The sequence below is a fragment of the Budorcas taxicolor genome, chromosome 4 (genome assembly GCF_023091745.1).
Source record: "Budorcas taxicolor isolate Tak-1 chromosome 4, Takin1.1, whole genome shotgun sequence".
Classification (NCBI taxonomy): Eukaryota; Metazoa; Chordata; class Mammalia; order Artiodactyla; family Bovidae; genus Budorcas; species Budorcas taxicolor.
In genome coordinates, this window is record NC_068913.1 from 121,286,503 (window position 1) to 121,302,645 (window position 16,143).

Below are 16,143 nucleotides of genomic sequence, written 5' to 3' on the forward strand. Positions count from 1 at the left end.
GGGTTGCCATGTCCTCCTCCAGGGGATCTTCCTAATCCAGGGATCGAACCCGGGTCTCCCTCATTGCAGGTGGATTCTTTACTGTCTGAGCCCCCAGGGAAGCAGGTCCTTTAGGGGTGTTTTAAGGAATCCCCCTCAAGCCAGGAGCCTGTGCTCCCCCAGGACTCACCTCGCTGTTGAGGAAGCAGTAGAGAACCGCCACCACCAGGCCCTGAAAGGGAGAAGGTGCTGGTCAGAGGCTGCGGCCCCTCCGCCCCCCGCCCCCGCCCCGCCCCCCGCCCCGTCCCCGCCTGGGACGCGCGGCCTCCCCAGCCGCACCTGAAAGGATCCGAGGCACAGCTCGAACAGAATCTGGTATTTGGAGGAGATGCCGTTTGGAAAGCCAGCAAACACCATGTAGTGGACTCCAAACAGCGGGATGAGCAGCAGCGTGGACTTGGCCAGCCTCCTGCAGCGGAGACAGCGGTCAGCTCTGGCCAACCGAGGGCCTCCCTACGCAGCCACACCTCCGCCCGTCTGGGAGGGCGTGAAAACGCAGGGGCGAGCACCACTCTGCCCCGCAGAGCAGCAAAGCCCTCTCGGGAATCTTGGCCAGTCGGAAAGGGCGGCACTGGTCTGAGCAGGTGAGACAGCCCTGTGTGTCCCTCGTTTAGCAGCAGAGATGGGGAGAGCATCCCCAGCATCTGGAGGACGGGGCGAGTTTTAGTTTCAGATCCAAAGAGCAGGTGCTGCAAGGCTGCCCCTGGGCACAAGCGAGACCGTGTCCCCCTGACAGCCGTGGACAGGTCCTGCAGGCGACCCTGCTGGGGGGCCCAGACACCTGAGGAGTGGGAGAGCTTGGATCCGATCTCACTTCCCTGCTGGGGAGCTCTTACCCTCCTAACCAAAGAGCACATTTTCTTCTCACTGCAGTGGTGTTGAAAGCAAGACAGCTGAACTCAGTCCTACCTACCCCCAAGCCTGTCCCACGCCCCAACCAGGTACAGGTCATCTCCGCTAAGTCAGCATTTCCCAGGCCCCTGCGCCGGCCCTGGCACCAGGGGCAGCAGGCTGCCTCTGACTCAGCGTCTGGGCCTCAGCCCGAGAAGCTGCTTCAGGTGCACAGAGGCGCTGCAGCTGCTCAGCGGAACCCCCTTGGAGAACCTGCCGTGAGCCAGGGACTCTCACAGCTGCACACGAGAGTCATCGGGGGGCTCTTCAGACTTGGAATGCAAGCTGCCCCCCACCCAGTTACATCAGGTCTCTGCAAGTGACCTGGCCTCTTCCTGGGGGAGTCCTCGTGGCTGTATCTGATGCAGCGACCCCAACACGGCCTGAGGGTCAGGAGCCCTGGGGTCACCTGGAGGATGGGCAGACAGGCAGTGGCTGGGCCCCCTCATGACCCCACCAGCCACCGTCCCGATGACCAGCCTCATCCTGGCAACGTGGAGGGAACCAAGGGAGGGGCGCCTCCGGCTCCTCTCCACCTGCTCTGCTGGGTTGGCGCCAGTACTTGGGAAGACCCTGATGCCGGGAGAGATCGAAAGCGGGAGGGGAAGGGGATGACAGAGGATTAGATGGTTGGATGGCATCACTGACTCAATGGACATGAGTTTGAGAAAACTCTAGGAGACAGTGAAGGACAGGCAGCCTGGCGTGCTGCAGTCCATGGGGTCACAAACAGACAAACTAAGCAACTGAATTGAACTGAACCGAATACTCAGAAAGAAGTCACCCCTTTGTTTACGTATTTTGAGACACCTGCAGAGTTCACAAGCGGTTTCCTCGTATTGGGTGATCTGCCCGAGCTCTGCCCCAGCTGTGCGTGTGACCAGGGCCTCGCTGGGCCAGGAGGCCTCAGGAGCCCCTACTGGCATGTGCAGGCCTGACTGTCTGACCACAGCACATGGTGGCCTCACGGCCTTCAGCACCGTGGCCGGTGTCTGCCTGGCGAGTGAGGCTGGGGTTCTGCAGGGAGCAGCCCGTTAAGCAGATGTCAGAGGGATCTGCCTGGACTCCTGTGGTTGACACTCTGCTGGTCTCTAGAAAGGGGGCTTAGAGGCGGGACCCCTGGGGCCCTGTGCCTGGGATCTGTCACTTCTGCTATGAGATGGAGACGGAAAACACGCCAAAATACAGCCAGGCGAGCACCACGGATAGCTCTGCTTTTGTTACTCTGGAAAAAGAGTAGATTCTATTATCCGCACGTAATTTTGTTTCCGAAACAAAAGCACCGCTGTCTACCATCCACTTACGATCGCTCCCCAGAGCCCAAAGGAAAGGTCAAGGGGGCAGTGAGCTAGACCTGCAGAACCTGGGAGTGCCGTCGAGGGGTGGCCGGGGCTGCAGCTGGTCTGGGAGCAGCCCGGGCAGTGACAGTGCCGGAGGAAGGCTGCTCCCCTGTGGCCTGAGCTCACCGAGGGCCGGGCAGAGCCTGCCGCAGCCCGGGGCCCAGTCAGGTGTGCATGCTTACACCCCCCATCACGGCACCTACTGGGGCCCGGTCACGTGTGCGTGCTTACACACCCCATCACGGCACTTACTGGGGCCCGGTCATGTGTGTATGCTTACACACCCCGTCACAGCACCTGCTGGGGCCGGGCACTAAGCATCTTCTGAAGATTCCCTCTATCAGCGCTCACAGCCTTCAGTTCAGTTCAGTTCAGTCGCTCAGTCATATCTGACTCTTTGCGACCCCGTGAATCGCAGCATGCCAGGCCTCCCTGTCCATCACCATCTCCCGGAGTTCACTCAGACTCACATCCATTGAGTCAGTGATGCCATCCAGCCATCTCATCTTCGGTCGTCCCCTTCTCCTCCTGCCCCCAATCCCTCCCAGCATCAGAGTCTTTTCCAATGAGTCAACTCTTTGCATGAGGTGGCCAAAGTACTGGAGTTTCAGCTTTAGCATCATTCCTTCCAAAGAAATCCCAGGGCTGATCTCCTTCAGAATGGACTGGTTGGATCACCTTGCAGTCCAAGGGACCCTCAAGAGTCTTCTCCAACACCATCGTTCAAAAGCATCAATTCTTTGGTGCTCAGCCTTCTTCACAGTCCAACTCTCACATCCATACATGACCACTGGAAAAACCATAGCCTTGACTAGACGGACCTTAGTCGGCAAAGTAATGTCTCTGCTTTTGAATATGCTATCTAGGTTGGTCATAACTTTTCTTCCAAGGCGTAAGCATCTTTTAATTTCATGGCTGCAGTCACCATCTGCAGTGATTTTGGAGCCCCCCCCCCCCCCCCAATAATAGTGGCTGTCTTCCTGCCAGCATCTCCACTCCAAGGTGAGGAGGCAGGCGGGGTGCAGGGTGGTCACCTCCCCTGGGCCTCCAGCTGGTACAGAACCAGCACTGGGCCGCCCACCTCAGGGGAGGCCACCTGAATGTCCCCCCAGGCCACCCTGCGTCACAAGGAGGGAAGGGACGGACGCAGCTGAGGGGGCCCACCCTCCTGGGGTGGGCGGGCAGCCCCCTGGGGCCACGCATTGTCGGGGTCTGCAATTCCCGCCCCCGTTTGCCTGAACCCAAGGCTGGACCAGCTGCACCAGCCCCTCCACACTGAACTGAGTTTTAGTTTACACTCCAGTTGCAGACTTTATTTGTTCTTTATAAATTCTTGATAGACATTTACAGAGTCTTCCAGTTCCTTACAGAGTTCTCGGTCCTTGTTAATTAGCTGGATGAGGGTGGGTGATTACTTAAACTCTGCTCTCTTTCTCACGAGGGAGATGATATCCACCTTCCTGTTACCATTCAAGCAACAAACACCAAACAGTCGTTATCAAGCACAAGGCCCGCACGAGGCGCTGCCTGGACCCTGCGGCCCCACGGGGAGGACAGAACCAAATATGAAATGCGAGCAAGCGTGGCCAAGGAGGAGAGGTCAGGGCACAAACAGGAGAGTGGGCAGAGCACTCCAGCACCCAGCTCCCTAGAGGGTGCCCACACTGGGGGCAAGGGAAGGACTCGGCCATGGCGAAGCTAGCCCTTGGGCAAGTCACTCCATGTCCGGGGGTCCCTGTAAATTGGCCAAGGGCACACTCCTGTGACTAAAGGAGAAGACGTGGGGTCATGTGTGGGTCCCCGAGCCCCCGTTTCTCTGCTCTCTACACAGGTACTCCAAGTTATCAGGCTGCGTGAGGCTGGTGAGGGTGGTTCCAAGCTGGCTCTAAACACATACTCACTTGTACTGTGACTGATCGTTGCCGCCGACATCTGGGGACGTCAACTTTTGCAGTAAAATTCGTATAATACTAACAAAAAGGATGAAATTGACCTGCACAAAAAGAGATGACATTTCAGGGTGTGAAGTCCCCCTGCAAGGGAGGCGGCGAGGCCTGGATGTCTGCGGCTCAGCCCCACCCAAAATGGGGCTCCGGGCCCCGCTGGCTCAGGAGCGCTGGTGCCCTGCCCAGCTGGGGTCTGCTCCCCTTGCCCACCCCCCAAGTTCGAGCAGGGCAGTCTGTCTGTGGCGTCACCTATGTGTTGACCCCAGGCTGTGGCAGTTAAGTTGAGAACATTAAGACGTGCAATCCACAGATGGAAATCCAGTTCAGATCCAAGGCTGCACACCTGGGGGAGCTGACCGTGCCCCCCCCCCCCCCCCCCCCCGCAAAGGAATGTCTCCCTCTCGCCCTCCTCTTCCTCCTGACGGTGGGCAGAGCCCCCGTGGAAGAGCTCAGCCTGGGACTCTTGTCTCGAGAGGCCGAGTGGAATGGGGCCGTCTGTATTCACCACAGGGCTCTCTGCCCAAGTGCAACCTGGTGGTAACTCAGGTTTCCACACAGAAGTCACTTACTATAATAGAAATTAAAATTGGTGTTCGTATAACCCACCAAGGAACACTGTGGTCATTGGTATCCCAGCAACTATTGAAGAAAGAGAAGGAAAATCACATTATCACGGATTCCATCTACAAACCAAGCACAGGAGGGTTACACACGCCCGTGGCCACACCCCTTACGCCGGGCTCGCCGAACAAGCCAGCCCGACCACGACGAGCCCGACTCACAGGTTTGTCAGGTGGCCCCTCCTGATTGCCAGGCCCTGTCTCCGAGAGGAAGCTGGCACAGCAGGCTTGTACAACGCCCCCCGATTCCCTGTTAACCCACACCCCTCCCAGCAGAGCAGACCCACCCTTGTCCTGGAGCCTGGCTGGTTCCGACAGGAGGGTGTGGAGTCCGTGTGACTCAGTGTGGCCTGTCTAGACCCGCAGCCCCGGCCTCCCCTGCCAGCAGGTGCCCACGGCAGGTGAGTGAGCGAGACTGAGCTGGAGAGCTGACCAAAGAGCCAGGGACAGAAGCACACCGATAAACTGGAGCTGTGTGAGCGCCATGCTCGGGGTGTTTGTTACTGGCAGGGGACGGCTGGGACGGGGTGCCTGGTGGACCCGGGCCCGCACGAGGCACAGCAGCTGCTGGGCTCCACGGCGGGAGCTGGGGTGCCTCAGGCTGGGCACGGCCTGCCCCACCGCGCACACAGCAGAAGCGTCCGGGCCTGGCCCAGCCACAGGGCCTCAGAGGGCTGAGCCCGGATGCCTTCCCGCTGGGCTCCCGCTGGGCTCCGGGCCACACCAGTCTCCCTAAGACAGGGCTCTGTCTCTGCCTGGCGGATGCCAGCCCTGCTCTGTGGCCAGCCCCCGTTCAGCTCCACCTGCGCTGTGGCCGGTCTCCGAGCCCCCCGCCCTGAGTCCTCCCCGAACATCCAGAGGCTGCCTTCTGCCCAGACACAAAGCTGCCCTCCGGCTCGCCAGGCCCTCCGTCAGCGGCGCTCCCCCTCAGCCACAGGCACAGCACTCACCCCGTGTCCTCCAGCAAGAGCCGGGCCACAGTCCACGCACCCGTGCAGACGGTGGGGATGCCTGCAGAGAGATACCTGGTCACCCTGGCCCAGCGCTGGCCACCTGGACCAGCCTGATGGGGACGCACATGGGAGCCTTTGTGAGCCCCTGCCAGCGGGGACAAGGGCTTTCTGACGGACAGATTAATGGAAACTCTTCATAAATACAGAGAAGGCAATGGCACCCCACTCCAGTACTCTTGCCTGGAAAATCCCATGGACAGAGGAGCCTGGTGGGCTGCTGTCTATGGGGCTGCACAGAGTCAGACACGACTGAAGTGACTTGGCGGCGGTGGCGGCGGCTTCATAAATACACACAGGCTTACCCTCACACCTTACTAAGCAGCGAAGATAATTTAATACGTGTTAGAAGGCTTCACAGGCCTGAAACGCATGTGTTTCTGGATGTTAGTACCAACGTGCTGGAGAGGCTGTGTCCCAACTTGGCAGAGACCTGAAGGGGCACCCCTCATTGCGAAGGTGGGGGCCCGCAGCTTCACCCCTTTCTGATTCCAGCTTGGGCAGAGCCCCGCTGGTGAGCACGTTAGGGGGACCTCACTGGGGACGGTCTCCCTGCTTCTTCTCCCAGGCCCCTTTCTTTCTGATCCCCCCCCCCCACCCCCCGCCCTGGTTGGGGTTCACCCGAGGAATGAGAGTCACAATGGTTTTAAACCAGGCTCCAGGGCTTCCCAGGTGGCTCAGCTAGGAAAGAATCCGCCTGCAATGGGCGAGACCTGGGTTCCATCCCTGGGTCGGGAAGATCCCCTGGAGAAGGGAAAGGCTACCCACTCCAGTAAGAATGCTTAGAATTCCATGGACTACACAGTCCATGGGGTTGCAATGAGTTGGATACAACTGAGCGACTTTCACTTTCACTTTCTGGCTTCGGAAACATTAAGGTCAGGGGCAGCCCAGGGTTTTTCTGAGCGGAGAGCATCTTTGCGGGCAGGTCCGAGGGAGCACCTAGCAGGCAGGGCGAGTCCTTACCCCATCCGATCAGGAGGTAGGCCCGGAAGCGCCGGCCGGGGGCGAAGATGACCACGAGCAGGGTGTGGAGGTAGAGCCCCTCCACCAGCAGCCAGTAGAAGTTGGCCATGATGCAGTACTGGAAGAACACCAGGCTCAGCTTGCAGCCCACCTGCACGGGGAGGGGCCGCGTGAGCGCGCGCGCCACGCCGCCGCTCCGGGTCCCTGCTGCGCGAGGCGCCTCCCGGAGGCCCACGCCGCCGCTCCGGGTCCCTGCTGCGCGAGCGTGAGCGCGTGCTTGTGCGGCGAGGCCCGCAGCCGGCGGAGGGCGGCTCGGCCGGGCAGACGCACACCACGCCCGAGGGGACGCTCCCCCTGAGCGACCGCGTGGGGCCCGGCCGCCTCGTCTCCACCAACCCTCCGCTCACTCCCACTTGCCTCCTCTCTCCCTCCTCACTGTGTACTCTTGACAACAGACGAGAATAAAGTAAAAAACAAGAGAAACCCACCAAACAAAGTATTTCCTCAGGTGTTTAGAAAGGGGAAATTTAGGCTTTAGATCCCTAAGCTTATATAAACGCACTGAGAACAACCCCCCAGCACTTTTATTTCTATTGTTCTGTATCTTTGCAGCCTGCTGCCCAAATACATACTCGTGGACAGATGCGGTGGACACACCGATGACGTGTGGACAGACCCACACGCGTGCACCTGGTGGGCAGGCAAGAAACGCGCGGCAGCCTTCCAGGCGGGCGCCGGCTGCGAGCAGCTCTGACCTGGAGCGGCTCCACGTCGCCAGGACGCTCGCTCCCGTTGCCTGGCACTAGGTTTCTCCTGCTCTGTTCTTTCCAAGGCGGTTAGGGTTCACCAGTGCCGGGGGCGGGGCGGGCGTGCGGCGCGTGGAGGACGCCGGGGCTGGGCCGGGTGGGTGGGAAGAGGCACGTAAAACCCAACGATGAGGCCCTGGGACTGGCGCCCCCTGCTGGAACAGTGGCAGAGGCGGGTCTGGGTGTTGGGGAGAGGGAGCCCACGGCGAGCCCTGGGGCCGGGGCAGGAGCACCCTGCACACGCGGCGCCCACGGCGCCCAGCTCTGCTTGTTACAGCTGAAACACATGTGCCCTTCACCGCCTCCAGTCTCTCGCCAGTGCCCCCTGACCGAGTGGTGGCAGAAATAGAAACCAAGGTGTGTCTGTTACTGGCGGGATGGTCACACAGACTACATCACCCCTTCCAGATTCAAAGGAGACCCTGGGACCCTGGTAGACTCAGAGAGTTTCCAAGATGAACTGTTGAAGGAGGAAAAAAGACAAAGTGTGTTTAAGATGATTCCAGTTCCTTCTTCTTGGTAAAAGGTTTAAAATGCCATGTCTGCACTTCGTCCCTGCAGCTCATACGCCATCAACACACTCCAAGGGCAGAGGCTCTGGGGTGAGGGGCTGTCTGCCGACCTTCAGTTGTGGGAAGGCCAAGAGGCCAGCGGCCAGGACTGCACCCTGCTTGGTTCCCAGCGGGTCCTTGGCCAGTCCTGTGCCTTCTGGGAGCCTCTACCACCCACGGCAGCCAGGTGTGCAGGGCACTGAGCCCCAGGGTCTGCAGGAGGTCCTGCTGAAGGTCAGCTTCAGGTGGCCCTTGGGTCGCTTCTTTTCTCCAGACTGCAGCGCAGTTTCCACAGTTTAGATGAAACCCAAGCCAAGGAGTGCAGACAAGGAGGCCCCTGAGTGTGGGGGGGGGCTGGCCTTGGTAAGGATGCAAGCCGGGTTCTGTCTCTAGGTCCACTTTATGAGCCAATAACGCTGGCTTCTTTGAGGGCCAACCCCTTGCAAATGATGAGAAAACTGCTCCCATTTCCATGACTGTCAAAAGCACAATCCAGGGCCACACTTGGAAACGCTTGCCTCTCGGGCCCTATGGGGACACAATTCCCTACGGTCCTGGGGAGACTTACAGAGTCCGCAGGTGCTAAGAGCCAGCAAACAGGAGATCTTACTTAAACGTGTGGGAGTGACGGCTGCAGGGCTGGGGAAGGAGGCTTTGTCACCTCTGTGGGCCTGAAGCCCGGAGCCCTCACTGCTCAGCGAGCAGCAGAGGTGAGGGCCACGGCCACGGCCGCTTCTGTGGTTTCCGGCGTCTTGTGTGCCAGCGCCCCACACTCGAGGACGTGGGCTCCCCCAGCACCACTCATAGCCCCTGTCTTCAGAGCTGTCCTTCCAGGCTTGGAGCCAAACTTTCTTGATGGGAGAGACTGTGAAGAGTGTGTGTGTCCCTGGGTGTGAGGACACACGGCTGCGTGTCTGCATGCACGTGTGCACCTGTGTGTGTTGACAGGCTCTGCTCACTTCCCTTCCTCCTGTTCCCTCTCCCCCCTCTGCCCCCCTATTCTATCCTGGGCTGTGGAGCCCAGGACCCTTGGCAAAGTCAAGCCCCCAGCCCAACCTCCTGCCCTCCTCTCTGGGAGTACCCCTGTTCAGATGTTTCAAACCTGAGTTTGCCCCCAACGCCCCAGGCAGGTGGGACCCGGGGCAAGGACATCCAAGTTCCCATCCCTCCACCTCCACCTCCCTCAGCCTGGAGCCAGCCAGGTCCTCTGTCTACACAGCAGGACAGCGTGCTGCTCAGGCCAAGGGCCTGGTGTCTGTGGGCCCATCAGGGTCACTACATCCTTTAATGAAGGAGGAGCTAAGGAAGGAGGGCTCCTTGGAGCAGAGCTCTGAGTAAGGCAGAGAAGCAGGGGAAGATTTCTGAGCGGGAGGAGAACCGGGTCTCCCTGGTCCTGGCCTCTGAGGGACCCCCACCTGTGCAGAGACTCCGTCCTGGGACAAGAGCCGGGGGGCCCCTTCCGCCTGGGGTGGGAAGTCCGGGTGGAGCGCCGCGCTGCTGATCTTACTGCTGCGGTCAGTCCACACGCCTCGCGGAGGGGCTGTCCCCAGGGGTATAGTAACCTGCGGGCCGGGAAGCAGCGGCTCTACAGTGCGGTAAAGGCTTCACCGTTTTAGAAAGACCCTGACTCAGACCTCTTCAGGCCAGAGGAACGGTGGTAGCAAATGGGTCCATCCACGCCGGCTGCCGGTGGAGAGCCGGGTCTGGCTCCGCGTGGAAGAGCGGATCTGACCGGGTGACACGGAGAACCCCGGAGGAGGGAAGCACTGGGCCGCGGCACGCTCAGTGGACGCGCCAAACTGAGCTTCCTTCTAAAGCCCCGCTAAGTCCACCGCGTGCCCCACCTGCACCGCACGAACTACCAGTCCGGGTGATCCCTGCGCAGCCCGTTCACCGCACTGCGTCCGGGACAGGTGCCCGGGCCACGCGCCCCCAGGTGGTACCCGTCCTGCCAGCTGGAAGCATCCACCGCTCGGAATCCCGGGCACGGGGGAGAAAACGGCGCCACGCGTGCCCACCCGTGTCCCCTTCTTCCAGCCCGCAGCTGCTGCTGGGCCCCCGGCGGTGCCCTCGAGCAAGTCTGGTCTTGCCTGCGTCAGCGCTCGGGCCATGACCTCCCAGCGGGCAGCGCCTGTGCCCCTCACCCGCGGCACCCGCCGCCCTGAGATGCTCTGAGCGCAGGCCGGACCACCCCCCGCCCCTCGATCGGGGCCTCGGTGAAGCCGGCTCTGGACCTCATCCCAGACGGAGGTCGGAGGCAGGGCGGGAGTAAACAAGGCTGCCTAGAGGGCCCGGCCCCGTACAGCCTTACCCAGGAGGACGGCAGGTCCGGGCAGTGCAGCGTCCCGGAGCTGGAGTACAGCACGGCATCCTTGACCAGCACCGAGACGGCGCGCAGGATGAAAGACAGGAACAGGTTCAGGTGGATGTAGTTCCGGGTGCAGTGCAGCTTCCTGCCGAGGGGAGGCGGGGGGAGGGGGGGGGCGTGGGGGAGGGCGTGGGGGCGTGGGGGGCGAGGAAGGCAAAGGGGAGGGAGGATGAGGACGGGGGGGAGGGGGGTCATGGGAAGAGGGAGGAGATGGAGAGTTAAACACTTCGACAGATGCCTGTGTGGCTTTAATCTTAAAGCTTCTTTTTTATGGAAGTGAACAATGTTGGAGAAGACTCTTGAGAGTCCCTTGGACTGCAAGGAGATCCAACCAGTCCATCCTAAAGGAAGTCAGTCCTGGGTGTTCATTGGAAGGACTGATGTTGAAGCTGATACTCCAGTCCTTTGGCCACCTGATGCAAAGAACTGACTCAGAAAATACCCTGATGCTGGGAAAGATTGAAGGCTGGAGGAGAAGGGGACCACAGAGGATGAGATGGCTGGATGGCATCACCGACTCAATAGACATGAGTTTGTGTGGACTGCGAGAGTTGGTGATGGACAGGGAGGCCTGGCGTGCTGCAGTTCATGGGGTTGCAAAGAGTCAGACACGACTGAGCAACTGAACTGAACTGCACAATTTAAGTATTCCTTGTGTATTTAAGATGGTTTCTGCTTTGCATTACGGTACACATTTCTGTGTATCAATATTGCCCTTTATTTCTGACTTCACGCCTTAGAGCAGAGTCCTAGAAAGAGGGTTTTGGGATAAATGTATATAGCACAGCCACGATGCATCTGAGCCTGCAGAAGCACGCCCCACTTCACAGATGTGAACACCATGTGTCTCTGCAGCAAACTTCCTGCAAGACCCACCTCAAAGGACCTGTCTTTGAACTTAACTTTATGTGATATTTGCTTCTCTAAAGCATGTTAAGAACATTTTGTTTATAATTATTTTACAGCACTTAAATTCTGCTTTGGAGAAGACTTAATTAGATATTTGATTTAACTCTGACTTTTAATTGTTTGGAGACAAGCTGTTCCACACAAATGCACTTGCAAGATCATTAAGTTGAAGTAGAGTTTACAAATTTGAAGGATATTAAAAAATATATTCTAAGCAGACTTCCACCTGTGGCTCCAAAGAGAAACTTATCTGACCTCCCTCCCATGTCAACTGTGATTTAAAAAGTTGTCTACGGAGCTCTGGAGGGCAGCGGAGGCGGCTGGGACCTAAAGGACTAGGGCCCTGTTGTGGAGGGAGCATCGGGCACAGCAGCCTCCTCTCATCTCCTGGCTGAGGGTTAACCCAGGTTTCAGGGCACAGTGCTGATTAGAGAGCGGAGGCCCAGAACTTGTAGCAGCATCACCAGATGGAACGGACGACAAAAGACGTTAAGGCTTTCAAGGCAACAGAGTGGAGAAAAGGAAGCCACAGGGAGCCTCAAATTCTGCAGGCAGTTACTTAAGAGAGTTTCCTTCTCTTTTTTTCCATTTCCCAAGGTGTTCATGTGTTGGATGAGTAGAAGGATTCCTAGGTTTTCATCTGAAGCCCCTAAAGGGCTGTGACTTAGGAATAATGACAAACAAGCCTTCAGAGAGCCTGAAATGCAGCCTTAGACTGACTCAATCCCTGCCTGGCTCAGGCTTGGCCCATCTTGCTAGAAAGAGTAAATCCTCTCTATGGTACGATACCATCTAAAGCCTCTATGATTTAATTATATGTAACTTCAATAATCAATTAATAAATATGCCAGAAATGGTACCAAATGATCAAATGCAGTTAAAAATGGAAAAACAAAAATCAAACAGAATAGAAAGGGATCCAGATACTGGCATTTTAAGACATGACTATAAAATGGTTCTGATTAATATATCCAAGAAAATTAGAGGATGGTGTGCTAATAAATATTTCCCTTTACTTCTGACTTAGTGCCGAAGAATTGATGCTTTTGAACTGTGGTGCTGGAGAAGACTCTTGAGGGCCCCTTGCACTGCAAGATCAAACCAGTCCATCCTAAGGGAAATCAGTCCAGAATATTCATTGGAAGGACTGATGCTGCACCTGAAACTCCAACACTTTGGCCACCTGATGTGAAGAACTGACTCACTGGAAAAGACCCTGATGCTGGGAAAGATTGAGGGTGGGAGGAGAAAGGGACGACAGAGGATGAGATGGTTGGATGGCATCACCGACTTGATGGACATGAGTTTGAGCGAGCTCCGGGAGTTGGTGACCGACAGGGAGGCCTGGCGTGCTGCAGTCCATGCGGTTGCAAAGAGTCAGACGCGACTGAGCGACTGAACTGATACTGGTTAGAGGATGGAATAAATTGTAGAAATCAAATGGAAAATTGAAAATTTAAAAACCCCGTGAAATTAAGAATTAAATAGCTGGGTTTAAATGTTAGATTAGACACAGTAAAATAGGGTATTATCATAAGTTGGAAAACAGATTGGTGGACTGTGTCTAAGGCCCTGCGTGCATGTGTGCTTAATCGTCTGACTCTTGGCAGCCCCACGGACTGCAGCCTGCCACGCTCCTCTGGCGATGGGATTTTCCAGGCAGGAATACCGAGCAGGTCGCCACTTCTTCCACCAAGGGATCTTTCCAGCCCAGGGACCAAATCTGTATGTCCTGTGCTTCCTGCACTGAGGCTTCTTTACCACTGAGCCACCTGGGAAGCCCACGTCTAAAGTAGGGAGAAACAAATTAAGGGAAAATATAAAGAAACAAGAGGAAATGTACAGGAAATGCTGAAGATACTTATCATGTGAAAATGGTGTTTCAGAAGGAAAGGAGAGAGAGACTACGGTAGAAGAAATATTGGAGGAGCTGCTGGCCAAGAATTTTTGAAACTGATAAAATATAATAACAGATTGAAGGAATCCCACTAACCCCAAGAAGGAGGACCACAACGAAAACCACACTAAAGCCCATGACAGCAAAACTGCTAAAAAGCAAAGACAAAGAAAAAAGTCTTCAAAGGACCCAGAGAAAAAGACTCATCCTTCAGCAGCATTATGGTGAGACTGGAGGCTGACTTTTTCAAAAGAAATCAGGACGTACATCTTCAATGTGATGAAGAAAAGTAACTGCCAACAAAGAATTCGGTACTCTCAAAAATATCCTCAAAAGTGAAGGCAAAATTAAGATGATTTCAGGCATCAATAGCCATGAGAATTCTTCCTAAAAGGAGATCTTTAGGGAGGAGGAAGATGACGCAGATGGAAACAGGAAGCTGCAGGAAGGAAAGATGACAAACAAATTGCTAAACAAATGCTGACTGTGAAAACAGCAAAAATAGTGATCATGCCTGTGGCATGGAACATATGTGCACAACAAGGACACGTCACGATGACACAGAAGTCATGAGGCTGCAGGGACGGCTCGAGCCGCCTGGAGAAGACGGAAATAGGAACTGGAGGTTAGATCCTGTGAGACACGCATGCACCTTGTTAACAGGAGGTGAAAACCAGAGGAAGAATCGCCGAGTATACGACTAACGATCCTAAAGGGAGACACTGGAATAATAGAGATACTTGACAACTAAAGACAAACATGAGTAGAGCGCAGGGGCCACACAACAGCTGAGACGATAGCGAGAGACGGGCACTGAAGCCCCAGCTGCCAGCAAGCAGCTGGAACGCGAGCGCGAGATGCCGTGTGTGTGACTAAAAGCAGGCCGGACGCAGGCAACAAGTCTCAAGTAAACGGAGCTCGTAGAGCACGCAGATGCAAACAGGGATATACCTCGCAGACATCAAAGGAAAGGAAGCAGGCAGAGCTCCACCGACATAGAAGTAGATTTACTCGTACGGCAGGGCTTATAGGGCGAGGAAACCTGAAATGGGTGTGCCCCTAATAGCATAACCTTGAAATAGACAAAGTAAACAGTGAGATAAGTAAATGGGGATATAGTTAAGTCCACAATTATAGTTGGAGATTTTAATACACGTCTCTCAGTAACTGATAGAACAAGTGAAAGCGTTACTTATTCAGTTGTGTCCGACACTCTGTGACTGCATGGACCATAGCCGCCGGGGAAGTAGTTATGCGAAATAGTAAAATTTAGAATATTTGAATAACATGATCGATACATGGTGTAAATGATATATGTAGCACATAAACCAATAACTGTAGAATCTGCATCGTCTTAAAATGAAAGTGAAACTTTGACTAAAAAAGATCAGATTCTGAGTCACAAATCAAATCTTAACACATTTCAGAGGATTTAATTCATGTGGTATGCTCTCTGATCACCACGAGTTATGCCAGAAATCATTAGCAAGCTGAACAGAAAACTAATAACAGATTGGAAATTAAACTATAAACTTTTATAGTTAAAAGATAATCAAAAGAAGAGCTTAGAAAAACTAGGACTAAATGATAATGAAAAACACATCTTTAGACTTGAAAGATGGGAATGAAGCAGGTCTGAGAGGGAAATTTGTAGATATAAATAAATCAGTCTAAACAAAGGAAGGCTGAACATCTAACTTAACAAGCTAGAAAAAGAACACCAAATCGAAACCAGAGAACACAAAAGGAAGGAAATAATAAAGATAAGAGGGCATGTCAGTAAGTTAATAAATATGCATACAAGAGAAAAAAGTCAAACGCTGGTTCTTGGAAAACACTGGTAAAACTGATGAAACTTTATACAGTATGATTCATCAAGACACAAAGAAGGGAAGTAAAGATGACAGTGTTGTTCAGTCGGTAAGTTGTCTCTGACTTTTGGCAGCTCCATGAACTGCAGAACACCAGGCTTCCTCGTTCGTCACTGTCTCCGGGAGTTTGCTCAAACTCATGTCCATTGAGTCGATGATGCCATCCAACCATCTCATCCTCTTCACCTCTTCTCCTGCCCTCAATCTTTCTGAGCATCAGGGTGTTTTACAGTGAGTCAGCTGTTCTCATCAAGTGGCCAAAGTATTGGAGCATCAGCTTCAGCATCAGTCCTTCCAAAGAATATTCAGTGTTATTTCCTTTAGGATTGACTGGTTTGATCTCCTTGCAGTCCAAGGGACTCTCAAGAGTCTTCTCTAACACCACAGCTCAAAAGCATCAATTCTTTGGTGCTCAGCTTTCTTTATAGTCCAACTCTCACATCTATATATGACTACTGGAAAAACCATAGCTTTGACTATATGGACCTTTGTCAGCAAAATAATGTCTCTGCCTTTTAATATGCTGTCTATGTTTGTCATAGCTTTTCTTCCAAGCAGCAAACGTCTTTTAATTTCATGGTTTGCAGTCACTGGCCACAGTGATTTTGGAGCCCAAGAAAAGAAAACCTGTCACTGTTTCCATTGTTCCCTCATCTATTTGTCATGAAGTGATGGGACTGGATGCCATGATCTTAGTTTTTTGAATGCTGAGTTTTAAGCCAGCTTTTTCACTCTCCTCTTTCACCTTCATCAAGAGGCTCTTTAGTTCCTCTTCACTTTTTGCCATTAGAGTGGTATCATCTGCATATCTGAGGTTGTTGATATTTCTCCTGGCAATCTTGATTCCAGCCTGTGGTTCCTCCAGCTCAGCGTTTCTCATGATGTGCTCTGCCTATGAGTTAAATAAGCAGGGTGACAATCTACAGCCT

At 54.8% G+C, this 16,143-nt stretch overlaps 1 protein-coding gene across 1 annotated transcript in view; it reads right to left on the reverse strand.

Moving 5' to 3' along the window:
• VIPR2 (vasoactive intestinal peptide receptor 2) overlaps positions 1-16,143 on the reverse strand; it is a 66,420-nt gene that overhangs the window by 1,324 nt on the left and 48,953 nt on the right. Inside the window, exons 6-12 of the mRNA XM_052638712.1 lie at positions 10,481-10,622; positions 6,813-6,963; positions 5,787-5,847; positions 4,786-4,855; positions 4,172-4,263; positions 319-448; positions 170-211 (exon numbers count right to left, since the gene is read on the reverse strand). Coding sequence (XP_052494672.1) covers positions 170-211; positions 319-448; positions 4,172-4,263; positions 4,786-4,855; positions 5,787-5,847; positions 6,813-6,963; positions 10,481-10,622 — 688 coding nt within the window. The remainder of the gene's footprint in view (positions 1-169; positions 212-318; positions 449-4,171; positions 4,264-4,785; positions 4,856-5,786; positions 5,848-6,812; positions 6,964-10,480; positions 10,623-16,143) is intronic.